The sequence below is a fragment of the Pholis gunnellus genome (assembly GCF_910591455.1).
Source record: "Pholis gunnellus genome assembly, chromosome: 4".
Classification (NCBI taxonomy): Eukaryota; Metazoa; Chordata; class Actinopteri; order Perciformes; family Pholidae; genus Pholis; species Pholis gunnellus.
This window is the reverse complement of record NC_136530.1, coordinates 22,213,618-22,231,703: the sequence shown is the minus strand read 5'-3', so window position 1 is coordinate 22,231,703 and position 18,086 is coordinate 22,213,618. Positions and strand designations below refer to the sequence as shown.

The 18,086-nt window shown below is 45.6% G+C and overlaps 1 protein-coding gene across 1 annotated transcript in view; it reads left to right on the top strand.

Moving 5' to 3' along the window:
* Positions 1-18,086, top strand: part of pde4dip (phosphodiesterase 4D interacting protein) — a gene marked incomplete at its 5' end in the record, with an annotated part of 95,619 nt that overhangs the window by 34,322 nt on the left and 43,211 nt on the right. The window contains one exon of the mRNA XM_079158331.1: positions 17,717-17,827. Within this exon, the coding sequence (XP_079014457.1) occupies positions 17,717-17,827 (111 nt within the window). The remainder of the gene's footprint in view (positions 1-17,716; positions 17,828-18,086) is intronic.

Below are 18,086 nucleotides of genomic sequence, written 5' to 3'. Positions count from 1 at the left end.
GTGCAACACTTCATTTAATCCTCGCGTTACGGTGTATGCATTATGCTTTGTTTCACAGCATCCAAGTGTTTTTAAAGGGTTAGAAAATAAGCGTAACGTCTGGAAATGAAGTTAAGTTAAGTTGGCAGACAGGCTAGAAAAGGTATTGAAAACCCCTCCTCCCTCCCGTCCATCGATTCTAAAAAACCCTGGCACTGAGCTAAAGACTCCCCACCAATAGACCCTCCACTGCCACCGTCCTTCACTCACATACAGCTGCTGCCACCACATCTGGGAAGGATTTTTGTGAAGGAAAAGTGAGACGAGGCAGATGAAGTCTGCGTTCAGATATCCTCCACCACCTGTAATGTCTTCTGTCTCCAGCAGTTGTGACACACGAAGGTCTGTCAAAGACTTTGACAGACCTTCTCTTCTGACTTCCCATTAGAATTGAAAACTGCTTATTAGCTCTGATTTATTCTGTTGCCCTGTGGTTTGAACTAACCGAGCATCTTGGGAGGGATGACTTGCACATTGTTTAGTTTTGCGGCTATGAATGTTTGAGGTTAAAGTATGTGATCTACAGATGGGAGTTTTGAATGAGCTTCCTGTAAGTCATGAATGCATGAAAGCATGTTTTCATATTTTTTTTAATACGTTTCTTTTTCCTTCTCCTTTCTGCTCAGATAAGATCGAATCAAGATAACGTCATAAACACAAAGAAAGGTTGATTTGTCAGAGATTTTCATTGGCTATTTTTGTAATATCTCGTTGTATTACACATTTCACCAGAATATGGTTTCAGACACAGCGACAGTTTACCACGAATGGTTGACTGTTCATTGCTGGCTAAGAAGTAACATTTAGCGTCACGTAGAGCCATGTTTCAGGCACACAGGGGGTAAATGTTTGCTTTTTATGATGTGTGTTTTTAGTGAATTTCCTTTAATGCAGCCTTTCTTGCATTGGGAAGTCCTATAATGTTTTCTTCCCTAAAATGAAGTCACTTGTTGAGAATAATTACTAATGAAGTTTGACTAGTGATACTGTTCATTGTTATTATCTCCGCCAGGAGAGTATGTATTTTGGTTGTGAGTGTGCATCTCTGTGTCTGTCTGTCCGACTGTCCACATCTTATCTCGCACACTAAGAGACCCATTAGGTAGGGGCCGGGGGGGGGGCCTTCATCAACAACTGCTTCAGTTTGGACTCTTGCTTCTGCTACGGATTGTGAATCATTCCTCTCTTGATTTTCTCGCATGTTCCAAATTGTGGAAAACCAGGAAGCGTTAAACAGCCAACATAAAGCAACACAATGAAATGCAGTTTAGCTGCGACGGAGCCAGTACAGACAGCTGCACAGAGATGCAGAGATGCATGAGAGCGGGTCTGTTGCGTGAGACTTGCGGTAAACGCGTCTACGCTTGCGGTTTAGCCAGGGGGGCAGTTGTGGGTCCGTATTCATTCACACATTAATGCAGTGGTCGTTGCGGACACTCCTGAAGGAGATCTGCGCTCTACTGTGTGCACCTTTCTGATTTAATTCTTCTTACTTAATATTCCGCATTGCACAGTAAGGCCTGTATTCTTTTGTGCGTCTCGCCGTAACCTTGCATACAGTTGAATTGCCTTCAGTCCAGACTCGCCTGTCGTTCATTACATCACTTTGTACTCAGCAGAGACAGCCAGTCTTTACATTTTCTGCTTGATCAATTTTCCTCATGAATAAATCTCAAACTCTGAGCTTGTGCTTTCTCTGAACGTCGGCCCAACTGTTTCGTCCGTCATTATGAGCCTCGAGGTGTGAGGAGAACTGAATACTCACTGGAAAAATAAAATGGAAATAAATACAGTTCCATGCCTTGTTAAAAGTTGCTCGATGTATTTAGTTTTCGTTAACAGTGTGAGAACAGTAGCACGTGGCCTCCTCTGCCTCATTAATCTGTTTTAAGCGTGGCGTGTAATGTGATCTGTTGCAGGGACTTTGGCATCGACATGTGATTTTATTATGAACATTTCTAATGAATCTACAGTTATATGGAACGAGTGTGTGTGTGTGTGTGTGTGGTCATTGTGGCTCACAGTCTCTGCGCCATAACTATCACTAATAACAGTGTGACCTCTAAAGTCAGCAGTAACCAGCTGTCTGAGTGATGTAATGCTGTTTCAAATCATCACACTCCATCTCATTGTTTTAAATATGGAAGAAACTGCTCTGTGCTGTGTTGCATTTGCCCTTTTGTTAATGGTGAAAAAAACACAATTTTTTCACCCGTCTCAATAGTAACTATTAGTTCAATCAGGAGAGACTTGTTTTATAGTTTAACAATGATTTATTACACATGCAAATATGAAAAGTGCAAAGTCTTTGGCGATTGGACTCCATCATGAAGTACTATCACCGAGGGTAGGGATACTGAGGTCCAATAGGCCTAATCCCCCCTGGAGTCCAGACACTGGTGGTGGTGGTGAAGGGAGTTGCTGCAATCTGATGATGAATCAGGAGCATGGATGTGATGCTGACTGGAGGTGACTGGGGTGGAGGAGGGTCACGTCTGCTTAGCTGAAATGACAACTGACAGCAGCAGAGAGAACACTTTTAAAGTTGACCGCACCGATATGATTGGCTTAAGGACACTGTGCCGCATCTGGTTGGATAGTTAAAAGTGCACGCCCCCAATCAGCTGATAGAGTAATTACAAGGAGAGGAGAGACAGAGATTACCCGTTAGTGTCTTCCTGATTGAACTTGCGCTTGAGCTCCATTTGGCTCACACTCGCTTGTATGAAGTGGCCCAAAGAAATTACCATTGCAGTTTTAAGGTGTTGAGACTGAACCCAAAGTGAACTTCTGCGTTACTTTATGTGTGCAGATTTCACCTTTGAGTTTAAAATCTGTGTTTATTCGCCCCAAAAAAGTTTCTCAGTTAGCATCTTCCCTCTGCTCGAGTGAATTTGTGTCTTGTGCAGTGGCTTTTCAAGCAGTTAGTCCAACTCTAAAATTCACATTACCTAGTCCGAAAACAAGGTTGCCAGTTACTGTCAGCGAGCACAAGATTTGGCTTTGGTGTACAGACACGTTGACACCAGCACACAACTTCCCATGAACCACAAATTGTCATTTTTACATTTCTTTTCATGCACGGATTAAACAAACAAGACAGAGTGCGTTTGGACAGAGCAAAGCTATAGCTGTCTTTATGCTAAGCTAGGCTAAACACATCCGGACTCCAGCTTTGTGCTAAACACACAGACATGAGATTTGGTGTCGATCTTCACATCGCACTGCTGAACCGGTGTAGAAATTGAAAATCCATCACTTGATGTGATTATAATAAACTCTGCTGCAGCGTCCACCCAGAGTGCAGGATTTATCTGGATTCACTACAGTCTGTCTCCCTTCTGCCTGTTCACCATTTTTTAATTAGCTCCCGGGGATATTTTTAGTGGCTCTCTTGATGAGTTAATTAGGTTTACAAATTCAAATTTTTAACCACCATGTCTAGCGTGGACCGTGGCAGCACAATAAACACAATCAGACGTTCCCCCTGCAGAATTGCATTAGGGGGTTTGGCACTGCCAGAGAGCAGGGCTGGAAAATGTCGAGCTAGCTGGCATCAAGGAGCTCCTGTTACCGGTAAAGGGGGAAAACTCCCAGTGCTCTGCCAATCCGAAGCGTGCGCACACGCACACACACACACAGTCACATGCAAGCTCCCAATTACACTCCTATTCCTGTAGAGATGGTTTTTAAACCTCTCTCGACACAAAGATGAAGCCGAGGGTAGGGGTTACTAAACTGCCATGGCAACAAAACAGCCTTCAAATGGTGCATGCAAAGGCAGAGGAATGGCGAAAGCGACAGTGGAAAAATATCTGATCCTCCCTTGTTGTCCCCGTCTATTGAAGGTCTTTAAGCTTTTCTGGATCTGGGTCCGGGTTTGTTCCCGAATAATAAAAAGACTCAGTGGGGTAGAAGTTTGAGCATCGCAAGCCTGGAAACATCTCCCCCCCCCATCTCTCGTATTGGATTATGCTCTGATGCTGGAAAAGACCTGCAGAATTAGGATGATTTCATTTCGCGGGCATGTTGTGTTGTAATAAATTCAGTCTTTCCTCGCAGTGCGTGACCTCTGGATGAGCCGCTGTGGTCGGCGCCTCTCCTCCAACTCTCGTCGACTGCAGATTGGTTCACAGTTTTCAGTGTAGGTGATGCACTCGCGTCTTACTCACTCGGTCAAAAAACTATCACTCGTGTGTGTGTGTGTGTCCACTTCAATCTTGTATCACCTCTTACAACATGTATCCCAAAGGAGATGACAACCCAGAGATCTTTTGGATGAGTGTTTTCCAACTCTGTCAAATTTAGATTGTTAAAAAGTGTTGTCATCAGCAATACATTTGTGGGTCAGTCTCTCATGATTATTGGTTATTGACAAATCGTTCAGAAGTCAGCCAGTGTTGCTCCTTCACGGGGCCTCCGAGGACTCTTCCAGTGTGTCTGGAGGTTAGACGTGGACCTCTGGATGTGGCCAAAAGTATGAGGACGTCCGAGCGCTGCAGCGCACACTTGGCGGCCCAGTTTGTCCGGTTCGTCCCCAAAGGTGTTGGATGGGGTTGAGCTCTCAGAATTTTCCACATTTAAATTCACATGAGGTTGCAGACAAAGGAAGAACTCTTACAGTTTAAAAATGTTCAAATCTTGTCTGTTTGATGCAGGGTGCTGTGAGGCAGTGGCGGGCCGTCAGGGCCTGCAAAGCCTTCTCTGCTGGCCTAAACAGAATTACAAAGTTATAGCTATTTTATAATTTAATAATTCTTAAATACACATGTATCATCATTTATAAAAATATTTTTCCCATTATCTTATTTTCTCATTGCGCAGCTACTGTGTTCCTCAGTTGCTCTGCTTCCAGTGCAGCTTGTTTTAAGTAGAGCTTTTATCCAATCAGATTTCACCTCTGTGTCTCTAGGTAGAAGAGAGGCCCCAGGCCTGCAGACTCACAAGTGCCTCCATGAGCAGTTTAACTGAATGGGGACGATGTTGATTGTCAGTCTTCAACCAATCAGATCTTTAGTTTAACATTCTTTGACGCGCCAGAGCGGCCTGCAGGCCTACAACTACGTCAGCATTATGTGCAGCTTGGTTTGCAGCTGAGATTCAGCGTGTGCTGCGATTGGTCAGTGGGCGAGCACGTGACTATTGTGAAACTTACAGCAGAGGCTTTGTCGGAGTAGTAAGAGTTGAAATTGAAAGATGTGGATGAAATTATATTTTTTGCATTTTGCTTGGTGTAGATTTGTTGTTTTTTCACCTAGCTTTGTTTTTTAACACTCAAGGCTGAAATTGGACCTTGAAGTTAATTGAATACCCCTGTACAATACTATACCAGGGGTGTGCAAATCTCACTTGAGTCAAAAACCTTTCAGTAACCACATTTGATTGGCTGAGCATCATCACGTGATGTGATTTACAACGCATTTAATTGGTCAGTGTGTTCCCGGTGCCGTAAAGACTTGAAAAGCTGCGCCAGTCAAAAGAGAAGTGCTCCGTCAAAATTTAATTCTGAATTAACAATCGGTTTAAGGTCCAGGTTCAGGATACAACGGCGTCTGGGACCGGACCCGGAACGCCCATTATTGACTCCTGGAATAGTAGGTTGAAAAAAGTGAACATAAAAAAGAAAAATCCCAGGATACGCATGGTCAGACCCTACACTTCTTCCCCTCCTCCGAAAAATAAGGAAACCAAAATATCAGTAAAAAGTTTTATTCAAAGGAGACGAAAAGTAGGTATACAAGCAAGAAGAACTTAAGATGCAAAATCGACTCTTCCGCACATCTAGACCCCACTTTTTAAAATGGACCTGTCAGAGTCGGACAGGGTGCCGTTGCTGTTGCCCCCGTGGTCGGACAGGGTGCCGTTGCTGTGGCCCTTGTGGTCGGACAGGGTGCCGTTGCTGTGGCCCTCGTGGTCGGACAGGGTGCCGTTGCTGTGGCCCTCGTGGTCGGACAGGGTGCCGTTGCTGTGGCCCTCGTGGTCGGACAGGGTGCCGTTGCTGTGGCCCTCGTGGTCGGACAGGGTGCCGTTGCTGTGGCCCTCGTGGTCGGACAGGGTGCCGTTGCTGTGGCCCTCGTGGTCGGACAGGGTGCCGTTGCTGTGGCCCTCGTGGTCGGACAGGGTGCCGTTGCTGTGGCCCTCGTGGTCGGACAGGGTCCCGTTGCTGTGGCCCTTGTGGTCGGACAGGGTGCCGTTGCCCTTGTGGTCGGACAGGGTGCCGTTGCTGTGGCCCTTGTGGTCGGACAGGGTGCCGTTGCTGTGGCCCTTGTGGTCGGACAGGGTGCCGTTGCCCTTGTGGTCGGACAGGGTGCCATTGCTGTGGCCCTCGTGGTCGGACAGGGTGCCGTTGCTGTGGCCCTTGTGGTCGGACAGGGTGCCGTTGCTGTGGCCCTCGTGGTCGGACAGGGTGCCGTTGCTGTGGCCCTCGTGGTCGGACAGGGTGCCGTTGCCCTTGTGGTCGGACAGGGTGCCGTTGCTGTGGCCCTCGTGGTCGGACAGGGTGCCTTTGCCCCCGTGGTCGGACAGGGTGCCGTTGCTGTGGCCCTTGTGGTCGGACAGGGTGCCGTTGCCCTTGTGGTCGGACAGGGTGCCATTGCTGTGGCCCTCGTGGTCGGACAGGGTGCCGTTGCTGTGGCCCTTGTGGTCGGACAGGGTGCCGTTGCTGTGGCCCTCGTGGTCGGACAGGGTGCCGTTGCTGTGGCCCTCGTGGTGGGACAGGGTGCCGTTGCCCTTGTGGTCGGACAGGGTGCCGTTGCTGTGGCCCTCGTGGTCGGACAGGGTGCCTTTGCCCCCGTGGTCGGACAGGGTGCCGTCAGCTGAGCCACCAACAGGCAAATAAGAGCCTACGGACACAGGAGTAGGTGTTAATCAAACGTTTCTGCTGTTTGATAGCACATAAGACAAACTTGTCACTGCTAAATGGCATTTCAGGAATTAAGTAATTAACATCACTAACTTTTGCAATAGTCTAACAATTTCTTGAAAACAAGCTTTAAACAGAACAAATATAAATACCTTTGGTAAGCCAGACAGTCAGCGCGCTAATCAACAAGGCCCAAAAAGCTCCCATGGCTTCAGTCACCAACAGAAAATGTTGTCTGAGCCACATGGCAGGTTTAAATAACCCCATTGTGCAGGTGTAACAGCTGTTGCTGATCAGCTCTAATTGTCTCTCTCTTCAGAGAGTCAGTGCTAGTTGAGATTCAGCCCTTTCCTGTGAAACATGTTATACAATCTATCAGATCATAAAACTCTGAGAATATCGTATTTATGAATTGTATGACTGGTTTTTGATCTATGTTAAGGAGCAATCATAATTTTCAAGACAATCTCACATTAGGTCCAAACACTGACAATGCTCCATAAATGAGGAAAATGGAAGAAGACTTCAAAGAAACCCCTCCTTTTCAGACAACTATATGAAGGTTGTATTTGGGAGGATAACTACAAAAGATGAACAACTTCCAACCCAACATACACTCAAGATTTTTTACAAAAGGAAAAGTCTGGTCAAAACAATTTATTTATTTTAAATAGTCTTTAAAAAACCGTACTCCAGTGTGCCTGGAGGTTAGACGTGGACCTCTGGATGTGGCCAAAAGTATGAGGACGTCCGAGCGCTGCAGCGCACACTTGGCGGCCCAGTTTGTCCGGTTCGTCCCCAAAGGTGTTGGATGGGGTTGAGCTCTCAGAATTTTCCACATTTAAATTCACATGAGGTTGCAGACAAAGGAAGAACTCTTACAGTTTAAAAATGTTCAAATCTTGTCTGTTTGATGCAGGGTGCTGTGAGGCAGTGGCGGGCCGTCAGGGCCTGCAAAGCCTTCTCTGCTGGCCTAAACAGAATTACAAAGTTATAGCTATTTTATAATTTAATAATTCTTAAATACACATGTATCATCATTTATAAAAATATTTTTCCCATTATCTTATTTTCTCATTGCGCAGCTACTGTGTTCCTCAGTTGCTCTGCTTCCAGTGCAGCTTGTTTTAAGTAGAGCTTTTATCCAATCAGATTTCACCTCTGTGTCTCTAGGTAGAAGAGAGGCCCCAGGCCTGCAGACTCACAAGTGCCTCCATGAGCAGTTTAACTGAATGGGGACGATGTTGATTGTCAGTCTTCAACCAATCAGATCTTTAGTTTAACATTCTTTGACGCGCCAGAGCGGCCTGCAGGCCTACAACTACGTCAGCATTATGTGCAGCTTGGTTTGCAGCTGAGATTCAGCGTGTGCTGCGATTGGTCAGTGGGCGAGCACGTGACTATTGTGAAACTTACAGCAGAGGCTTTGTCGGAGTAGTAAGAGTTGAAATTGAAAGATGTGGATGAAATTATATTTTTTGCATTTTGCTTGGTGTAGATTTGTTGTTTTTTCACCTAGCTTTGTTTTTTAACACTCAAGGCTGAAATTGGACCTTGAAGTTAATTGAATACCCCTGTACAATACTATACCAGGGGTGTGCAAATCTCACTTGAGTCAAAAACCTTTCAGTAACCACATTTGATTGGCTGAGCATCATCACGTGATGTGATTTACAACGCATTTAATTGGTCAGTGTGTTCCCGGTGCCGTAAAGACTTGAAAAGCTGCGCCAGTCAAAAGAGAAGTGCTCCGTCAAAATTTAATTCTGAATTAACAATCGGTTTAAGGTCCAGGTTCAGGATACAACGGCGTCTGGGACCGGACCCGGAACGCCCATTATTGACTCCTGGAATAGTAGGTTGAAAAAAGTGAACATAAAAAAGAAAAATCCCAGGATACGCATGGTCAGACCCTACACTTCTTCCCCTCCTCCGAAAAATAAGGAAACCAAAATATCAGTAAAAAGTTTTATTCAAAGGAGACGAAAAGTAGGTATACAAGCAAGAAGAACTTAAGATGCAAAATCGACTCTTCCGCACATCTAGACCCCACTTTTTAAAATGGACCTGTCAGAGTCGGACAGGGTGCCGTTGCTGTTGCCCCCGTGGTCGGACAGGGTGCCGTTGCTGTGGCCCTTGTGGTCGGACAGGGTGCCGTTGCTGTTGCCCTCGTGGTCGGACAGGGTGCCGTTGCTGTGGCCCTCGTGGTCGGACAGGGTGCCGTTGCTGTGGCCCTCGTGGTCGGACAGGGTGCCGTTGCTGTGGCCCTTGTGGTCGGACAGGGTGCCGTTGCTGTGGCCCTCGTGGTCGGACAGGGTGCCGTTGCTGTGGCCCTCGTGGTCGGACAGGGTGCCGTTGCTGTGGCCCTCGTGGTCGGACAGGGTGCCGTTGCTGTGGCCCTCGTGGTCGGACAGGGTGCCGTTGCTGTGGCCCTTGTGGTCGGACAGGGTGCCGTTGCCCTTGTGGTCGGACAGGGTGCCGTTGCTGTGGCCCTTGTGGTCGGACAGGGTGCCGTTGCTGTGGCCCTTGTGGTCGGACAGGGTGCCGTTGCCCTTGTGGTCGGACAGGGTGCCGTTGCTGTGGCCCTCGTGGTCGGACAGGGTGCCGTTGCTGTGGCCCTTGTGGTCGGACAGGGTGCCGTTGCTGTGGCCCTCGTGGTCGGACAGGGTGCCGTTGCTGTGGCCCTCGTGGTCGGACAGGGTGCCGTTGCCCTTGTGGTCGGACAGGGTGCCGTTGCTGTGGCCCTCGTGGTCGGACAGGGTGCCTTTGCCCCCGTGGTCGGACAGGGTGCCGTCAGCTGAGCCACCAACAGGCAAATAAGAGCCTACGGACACAGGAGTAGGTGTTAATCAAACGTTTCTGCTGTTTGATAGCACATAAGACAAACTTGTCACTGCTAAATGGCATTTCAGGAATTAAGTAATTAACATCACTAACTTTTGCAATAGTCTAACAATTTCTTGAAAACAAGCTTTAAACAGAACAAATATAAATACCTTTGGTAAGCCAGACAGTCAGCGCGCTAATCAACAAGGCCCAAAAAGCTCCCATGGCTTCAGTCACCAACAGAAAATGTTGTCTGAGCCACATGGCAGGTTTAAATAACCCCATTGTGCAGGTGTAACAGCTGTTGCTGATCAGCTCTAATTGTCTCTCTCTTCAGAGAGTCAGTGCTAGTTGAGATTCAGCCCTTTCCTGTGAAACATGTTATACAATCTATCAGATCATAAAACTCTGAGAATATCGTATTTATGAATTGTATGACTGGTTTTTGATCTATGTTAAGGAGCAATCATAATTTTCAAGACAATCTCACATTAGGTCCAAACACTGACAATGCTCCATAAATGAGGAAAATGGAAGAAGACTTCAAAGAAACCCCTCCTTTTCAGACAACTATATGAAGGTTGTATTTGGGAGGATAACTACAAAAGATGAACAACTTCCAACCCAACATACACTCAAGATTTTTTACAAAAGGAAAAGTCTGGTCAAAACAATTTATTTATTTTAAATAGTCTTTAAAAAACCGTACTCCAGTGTGCCTGGAGGTTAGACGTGGACCTCTGGATGTGGCCAAAAGTATGAGGACGTCCGAGCGCTGCAGCGCACACTTGGCGGCCCAGTTTGTCCGGTTCGTCCCCAAAGGTGTTGGATGGGGTTGAGCTCTCAGAATTTTCCACATTTAAATTCACATGAGGTTGCAGACAAAGGAAGAACTCTTACAGTTTAAAAATGTTCAAATCTTGTCTGTTTGATGCAGGGTGCTGTGAGGCAGTGGCGGGCCGTCAGGGCCTGCAAAGCCTTCTCTGCTGGCCTAAACAGAATTACAAAGTTATAGCTATTTTATAATTTAATAATTCTTAAATACACATGTATCATCATTTATAAAAATATTTTTCCCATTATCTTATTTTCTCATTGCGCAGCTACTGTGTTCCTCAGTTGCTCTGCTTCCAGTGCAGCTTGTTTTAAGTAGAGCTTTTATCCAATCAGATTTCACCTCTGTGTCTCTAGGTAGAAGAGAGGCCCCAGGCCTGCAGACTCACAAGTGCCTCCATGAGCAGTTTAACTGAATGGGGACGATGTTGATTGTCAGTCTTCAACCAATCAGATCTTTAGTTTAACATTCTTTGACGCGCCAGAGCGGCCTGCAGGCCTACAACTACGTCAGCATTATGTGCAGCTTGGTTTGCAGCTGAGATTCAGCGTGTGCTGCGATTGGTCAGTGGGCGAGCACGTGACTATTGTGAAACTTACAGCAGAGGCTTTGTCGGAGTAGTAAGAGTTGAAATTGAAAGATGTGGATGAAATTATATTTTTTGCATTTTGCTTGGTGTAGATTTGTTGTTTTTTCACCTAGCTTTGTTTTTTAACACTCAAGGCTGAAATTGGACCTTGAAGTTAATTGAATACCCCTGTACAATACTATACCAGGGGTGTGCAAATCTCACTTGAGTCAAAAACCTTTCAGTAACCACATTTGATTGGCTGAGCATCATCACGTGATGTGATTTACAACGCATTTAATTGGTCGGTGTGTTCCCGGTGCCGTAAAGACTTGAAAAGCTGCGCCAGTCAAAAGAGAAGTGCTCCGTCAAAATTTAATTCTGAATTAACAATCGGTTTAAGGTCCAGGTTCAGGATACAACGGCGTCTGGGACCGGACCCGGAACGCCCATTATTGACTCCTGGAATAGTAGGTTGAAAAAAAGTGAACATAAAAAAGAAAAATCCCAGGATACGCATGGTCAGACCCTACACTTCTTCCCCTCCTCCGAAAAATAAGGAAACCAAAATATCAGTAAAAAGTTTTATTCAAAGGAGACGAAAAGTAGGTATACAAGCAAGAAGAACTTAAGATGCAAAATCGACTCTTCCGCACATCTAGACCCCACTTTTTAAAATGGACCTGTCAGAGTCGGACAGGGTGCCGTTGCTGTTGCCCCCGTGGTCGGACAGGGTGCCGTTGCTGTGGCCCTTGTGGTCGGACAGGGTGCCGTTGCTGTTGCCCTCGTGGTCGGACAGGGTGCCGTTGCTGTGGCCCTCGTGGTCGGACAGGGTGCCGTTGCTGTGGCCCTCGTGGTCGGACAGGGTGCCGTTGCTGTGGCCCTCGTGGTCGGACAGGGTGCCGTTGCTGTGGCCCTCGTGGTCGGACAGGGTGCCGTTGCTGTGGCCCTCGTGGTCGGACAGGGTGCCGTTGCTGTGGCCCTCGTGGTCGGACAGGGTGCCGTTGCTGTGGCCCTCGTGGTCGGACAGGGTCCCGTTGCTGTGGCCCTTGTGGTCGGACAGGGTGCCGTTGCCCTTGTGGTCGGACAGGGTGCCGTTGCTGTGGCCCTTGTGGTCGGACAGGGTGCCGTTGCTGTGGCCCTTGTGGTCGGACAGGGTGCCGTTGCTGTGGCCCTTGTGGTCGGACAGGGTGCCGTTGCCCTTGTGGTCGGACAGGGTGCCGTTGCTGTGGCCCTCGTGGTCGGACAGGGTGCCGTTGCTGTGGCCCCCGTGGTCGGACAGGGTGCCGTTGCTGTGGCCCTCGTGGTCGGACAGGGTCCCGTTGCTGTGGCCCTTGTGGTCGGACAGGGTGCCGTTGCCCTTGTGGTCGGACAGGGTGCCGTTGCTGTGGCCCTCGTGGTCGGACAGGGTGCCTTTGCCCCCGTGGTCGGACAGGGTGCCGTCAGCTGAGCCACCAACAGGCAAATAAGAGCCTACGGACACAGGAGTAGGTGTTAATCAAACGTTTCTGCTGTTTGATAGCACATAAGACAAACTTGTCACTGCTAAATGGCATTTCAGGAATTAAGTAATTAACATCACTAACTTTTGCAATAGTCTAACAATTTCTTGAAAACAAGCTTTAAACAGAACAAATATAAATACCTTTGGTAAGCCAGACAGTCAGCGCGCTAATCAACAAGGCCCAAAAAGCTCCCATGGCTTCAGTCACCAACAGAAAATGTTGTCTGAGCCACATGGCAGGTTTAAATAACCCCATTGTGCAGGTGTAACAGCTGTTGCTGATCAGCTCTAATTGTCTCTCTCTTCAGAGAGTCAGTGCTAGTTGAGATTCAGCCCTTTCCTGTGAAACATGTTATACAATCTATCAGATCATAAAACTCTGAGAATATCGTATTTATGAATTGTATGACTGGTTTTTGATCTATGTTAAGGAGCAATCATAATTTTCAAGACAATCTCACATTAGGTCCAAACACTGACAATGCTCCATAAATGAGGAAAATGGAAGAAGACTTCAAAGAAACCCCTCCTTTTCAGACAACTATATGAAGGTTGTATTTGGGAGGATAACTACAAAAGATGAACAACTTCCAACCCAACATACACTCAAGATTTTTTACAAAAGGAAAAGTCTGGCCAAAACAATTTATTTATTTTAAATAGTCTTTAAAAAACCTTTTGGGGTTGACATCACTTCAAACCTGAATGAACTGAATTTGAAGCTGCAGGGCAATTCAGTGAAATACATTTTTCAAAAGCTTGGTATTATGTAAATTATTTAATCCAGTCCTTATTTTACTTAAAGCGAGAGACGTATTTACTATGTATTATTTACAGTTTATTCAGTTCAATTTTGAAAACTGACAATATAGTTGAGATATTATTCAATTGAACTTTCATTTGATTTGACAGTCAGTTGTTGAAACATACGAACATTAATACAACTGTTGGCTAATTCTACATATATATATATAATATATATATATATATATATTAGGGCTGGGCAAGTTAACGCGTTATCGCGTTAATGCATAAATTAATTAACACCAGCAAGTATTTTATCGCGCGTTAACGCAGTTTTCTTTTTATTATTAAGCGGACATTTTTAACACAAGAAATTGCATCTATTACACACATGAGAATAAAGTTGTGAACACCGGCTGGATATCTATTATCAGAATCATAAGCAAGCAAGAAAGATTGCAGCCGTCCCCTCTCACCCTGGACACAAACTGTTCGTGCCCCTTCCATCTGGCAGGAGGCTGAGGTCCATCAGGACCAAGACCTCACGCCACACGAACAGTTTCTTCCCGTCGGCAGTCGGGCTCATTAACAGAGCCCGGGACCCCCACTGACTGACTCTGTCATCCCCAGGACAATTTCCCTCCTTACATTACATTACATTACATTACAGTCATTTAGCAGACGCTTTTATCCAAAGCGACTTACAACTCACCTGTACATCCCTTCACATTCTAATACACTTGTCACTTTTACATTACACTTGTTTACAGTCCAGTTATCTGTTGTTGTGCACTTTATTTTACATTCTTTTAAATTCTATTGTACGTTTTTATATGTTTCTATTTCTTGCACTGTTGATTGTTTGTTTAAGCTAGTTAGCCTAGCCTCCCAGAACACTTGCGGGGCCCCAGCTGTTTTTGTTCCGGTTCAGAGGTCACACAGACCGCTGTCTCCTAGTGAGCGCAGAAAACATTGTATTTCCTACAATTTAAGCTTCTGCATTTTCCAAATGCACTAGTATTATTCAAACGTATTGTTCGGTTTGTAAGCCTCGTACCGAACGGTTTAATACGAATACCTAACGTTATATAGTTACAGCCCAAGAAGCGAATAATAACCCTAGCTGTGGCGCTATCGTGTGGTTATGAGGTGGTATTTCAGCAGTGAAGGCCCAGGTATAAAATGCACGGCTCGCCACTGCCGTGAGGGTGCACCCAGGGACAACTATATGCAGCTAGAAAATAAAAATGAATCCTGTTACTATCTGTGAGTAAAAAAACTAAACAATCCAACAACAACAGTGTGGGTACAATCAATTAGTCGACTAGTTGTTCTTCATAAAATTGTGAACAATTATCATGATTGATTTTCATCAAACTGAAATGATTTCTATCATTGTAAAGTGGGTTTTACAAAGCAAGACGCTTTGGGTTCTGGGAATTTGTGTTAGACATTTCTCACTATTTTCGGACATTTTATCGATAAATTAGTAAAAATAATTTGAAAGATTTATGTTTAAAATGATAATTAATTGAATAGATTGTTTTACGTTGCTTAGTTGCTTTTCTGACTGCTTCTCTTCTCGTTACACACTTATAATATGTATATATAGAATATGTCATAATTTATTGAAGAGTAAAGTTCTATTAATGCAACAGCAGTCCTTTGGGTTAAAAAAAAATTCGGTTTAAATGCACTTTCTGAATATGTGAAGGGAAGTGTGCTGAAGCTGAAACAGGATGTTGAATTAAAAAAAAAAAAAAATTCACTCGGTGCTGATGTCACACCCAAATCCAGAGGTAATCCCTCTGTTTCTACTGTGTGAAGGCGTCAGTGTTGCAGTTGTTATTAGACAGAAATCCACACTTTCACACTGTTGTTCCCATACAAGCCATATATTTATTTGCTCAGAATTTTAAAAGGCTTAAATAGCTTGAATCCATAAAATGATGGGACGAAATTAAATTGAAAAGAGAATGAAGGCTATCGTTGCCTTATTGACGGATGTGGGCCCTACGAGAAGCAGATGTGTGGTAACTTTATGCAGAACTGCAGTCATCATTGTGTGGACTATATCAGCGGTACACAAAAGGAGGTTTTAAAAGAAACGCTGAGAAATTCTTGTTGAACATAACAGACGGGGAGAAACGTCCACGATGCACACAATAACCAGAGTTACGTGAGTTTGCGCAGTATCTTCTTTTGTATCTTCTGTTTAAACTGTTTCACAATCAAACTGTGTATATATACTTTCTCCTCTATCTGAATGTGGCTCTGGTGTGCACGCATGTGCAGAAAGTGAATACAACATGTGTTACAGCATTCATACGCTCGTGTGTGTGTGTATAGCTGTAATCTGCCGTCAGTCAGTCTCGTGCTGTGTGCCAGCTCTTTGGACGCTCCTGCATGTGTGTGATCAGCAATGTCTCACCACTTCAGCATTCCTCAGTGACAGCCGCAGGGCGACGGCTTCTGTAAATAGCCTCTGGTTCTGCAGGGATGCTGGGACTCTCTGAGCTCAGGTAGAGCGTAAGCGCCTCCCTCTGGTCAGACACGAGGTGTTCACAAACGAGGATCACACCTGGGAGTGTAGAGCTGGCTTTTTTTTTTAACATTAAAGTGGCTTTTTTTTCCTGCGTGGATGAGGTTGTAAATTCTTATTTCGTCAGGGAGAAAGTCAGGGAACTGACCTGGAGGGTTCAGTGCCTTTTCTTCGGTTTCCTTTAGCTCATTTGCTCGGAGGTTTAGTTTTTGGTCTCTTGCAGGAAAGACAAGAAGTCTAGACGTTTAGGTTAAAACATGCCAAAAATGTGTTAGAAAGTGAAAGTTTTTCAGACATCTTGGTGACATTATGTCACCATCATTTCAAAGACTTATATCTGTGTGCAGGTAGAATCATCCTCATAATGAAATACAGTCATTCAAAAGCAGTGGAAACACACAATGGTTGGAGCATAACTGAGTCATGGAACAAAAGGAAGACATCGCCGTCCCATAATTCCTTGCTCCAGCTCCCATCTTTCCTCGATCATATGACATTTTGCACCAAGGTCAAAGGATGGTGGTGAAAGGGAATAAGAGCATTTTTTGAGGGGGACCTTTTGGATTCCTCCACCCCGACAGTCTCCTTGTTCTCCCACTAACCTTATATTACTGGTGCTTCCAGCAGCTGTCAGCCACACTCAGCCCTCTGAGGCTTCTCTTCAGGGAAACTGTTCACCAGTTGTCCTCTATAGGCCTCGATCGTATAATATAATTAGACCATATACAGCTCACCTTTCTGTTTTTTCTGTTGATATTTACATCCTTTGCTTTTTTGTCGTAGGAGATCTTTAACCAAACTCCACTGGTACTTCTCATTTTCTAACAGCTTGCAACACGTCTTTCTCCATGTTTAGTCATATCATCAATAGCAGTACAACTTTCTGGCAAGCTCTCCTGTGATCGGTGGAGGACATACGACTGATGCCTCGGGTCAAAGCCACAAAACACCCAAAAGTGCCAGTCAAAGATTTTTTTTGTCAGTGCCTTTGAAACCCACTATCTGTCACCTCTCTGTGTTTAGGATTTGATAAAATGTAGGCAACTAAAAATGTCTTGGTTAAGATCAGGGATGAGTGACGGTCATGGTTAAAAGAAACCAACGATGTCTTTTGGTAGGAGACGGGAAGGAAACAGCTGTGTGCAGTTCCCTACGAGGTTTTGTGGCGGGATAACGCCAACACTTCATCTTCCTTTACTTTTGGGAGAGGTTTTCAAGTGTATGAACAAATGCACAACGCTGTCATTTTTGTGATGAGGACAGCCTCTTTTGATCTCATGTCAACCATTAAACAAAGGTCGAGTGGAAGAAAAACACACTCTGATCAAGTCTCCCACGCATTTACAAGTCTGAATGTAGCTGCAGCTCATCACTTTTATCAACAAACACACACACACACACACACACATACCCACACACACACACAACCCTGCCTCAGATTCTTGGCATGACTTCCTCATGGTTAAAAAAGGAAACATCCCCTCTCCCCCTTCCCACCTCCCATAATCCCCTCCTGCCTGTCTGTGTACCGAACCCTCCTGTAACAAATCCAAGCTGAGAGGAGCTCTGTTTGTGTTCCTGCCTGTTGATGTGTGACAGCAGGAGAGAGCAGATCATCTGAGTTTCCGTATCATCTGGATAGTATAGTTTCTTCAACCAGAGGCTGCTGTTTCTCTTCAACCCTGTCTTTTCACATATTACACGGGACCGAATGGGGGGCTGCGATGCCCCCTACGGCGGAGCCACCTGTCGCCGTGTCTAACTCTGGTTTCCCCGGTTGCCGCACTATCTCGCAGCACCTCAACGACCTGAAGAAGGAGAACTTCAGCCTGAAGCTCCGGATCTACTTCCTGGAGGAGAAGATCCAGCAGAAGTTTGAGGAGAGCAGCGATGGCGTGCACAAGAGGGTGAGTGAGAACACGAATGATGCATGCAGGGAATTGTCAACATCAACTGTGTCTGCATGCTCTGGATGCTTTCCCCTGCAGGTATCGGCTCTGCGGTGCAGTCAGCATGGTTGTTTTCAGAGCTGCAGGTTTGTGTTTGACAGTTATTAGCACTGACAGCGGGTCTCCGGCTGCTCTGCAACAGTTCATACGTGCTGTCAGTCACACATTTCTGCCTGTGAGGCTGTTTTTAGAGAGACTACAGTTTGTCTCAGTGCTC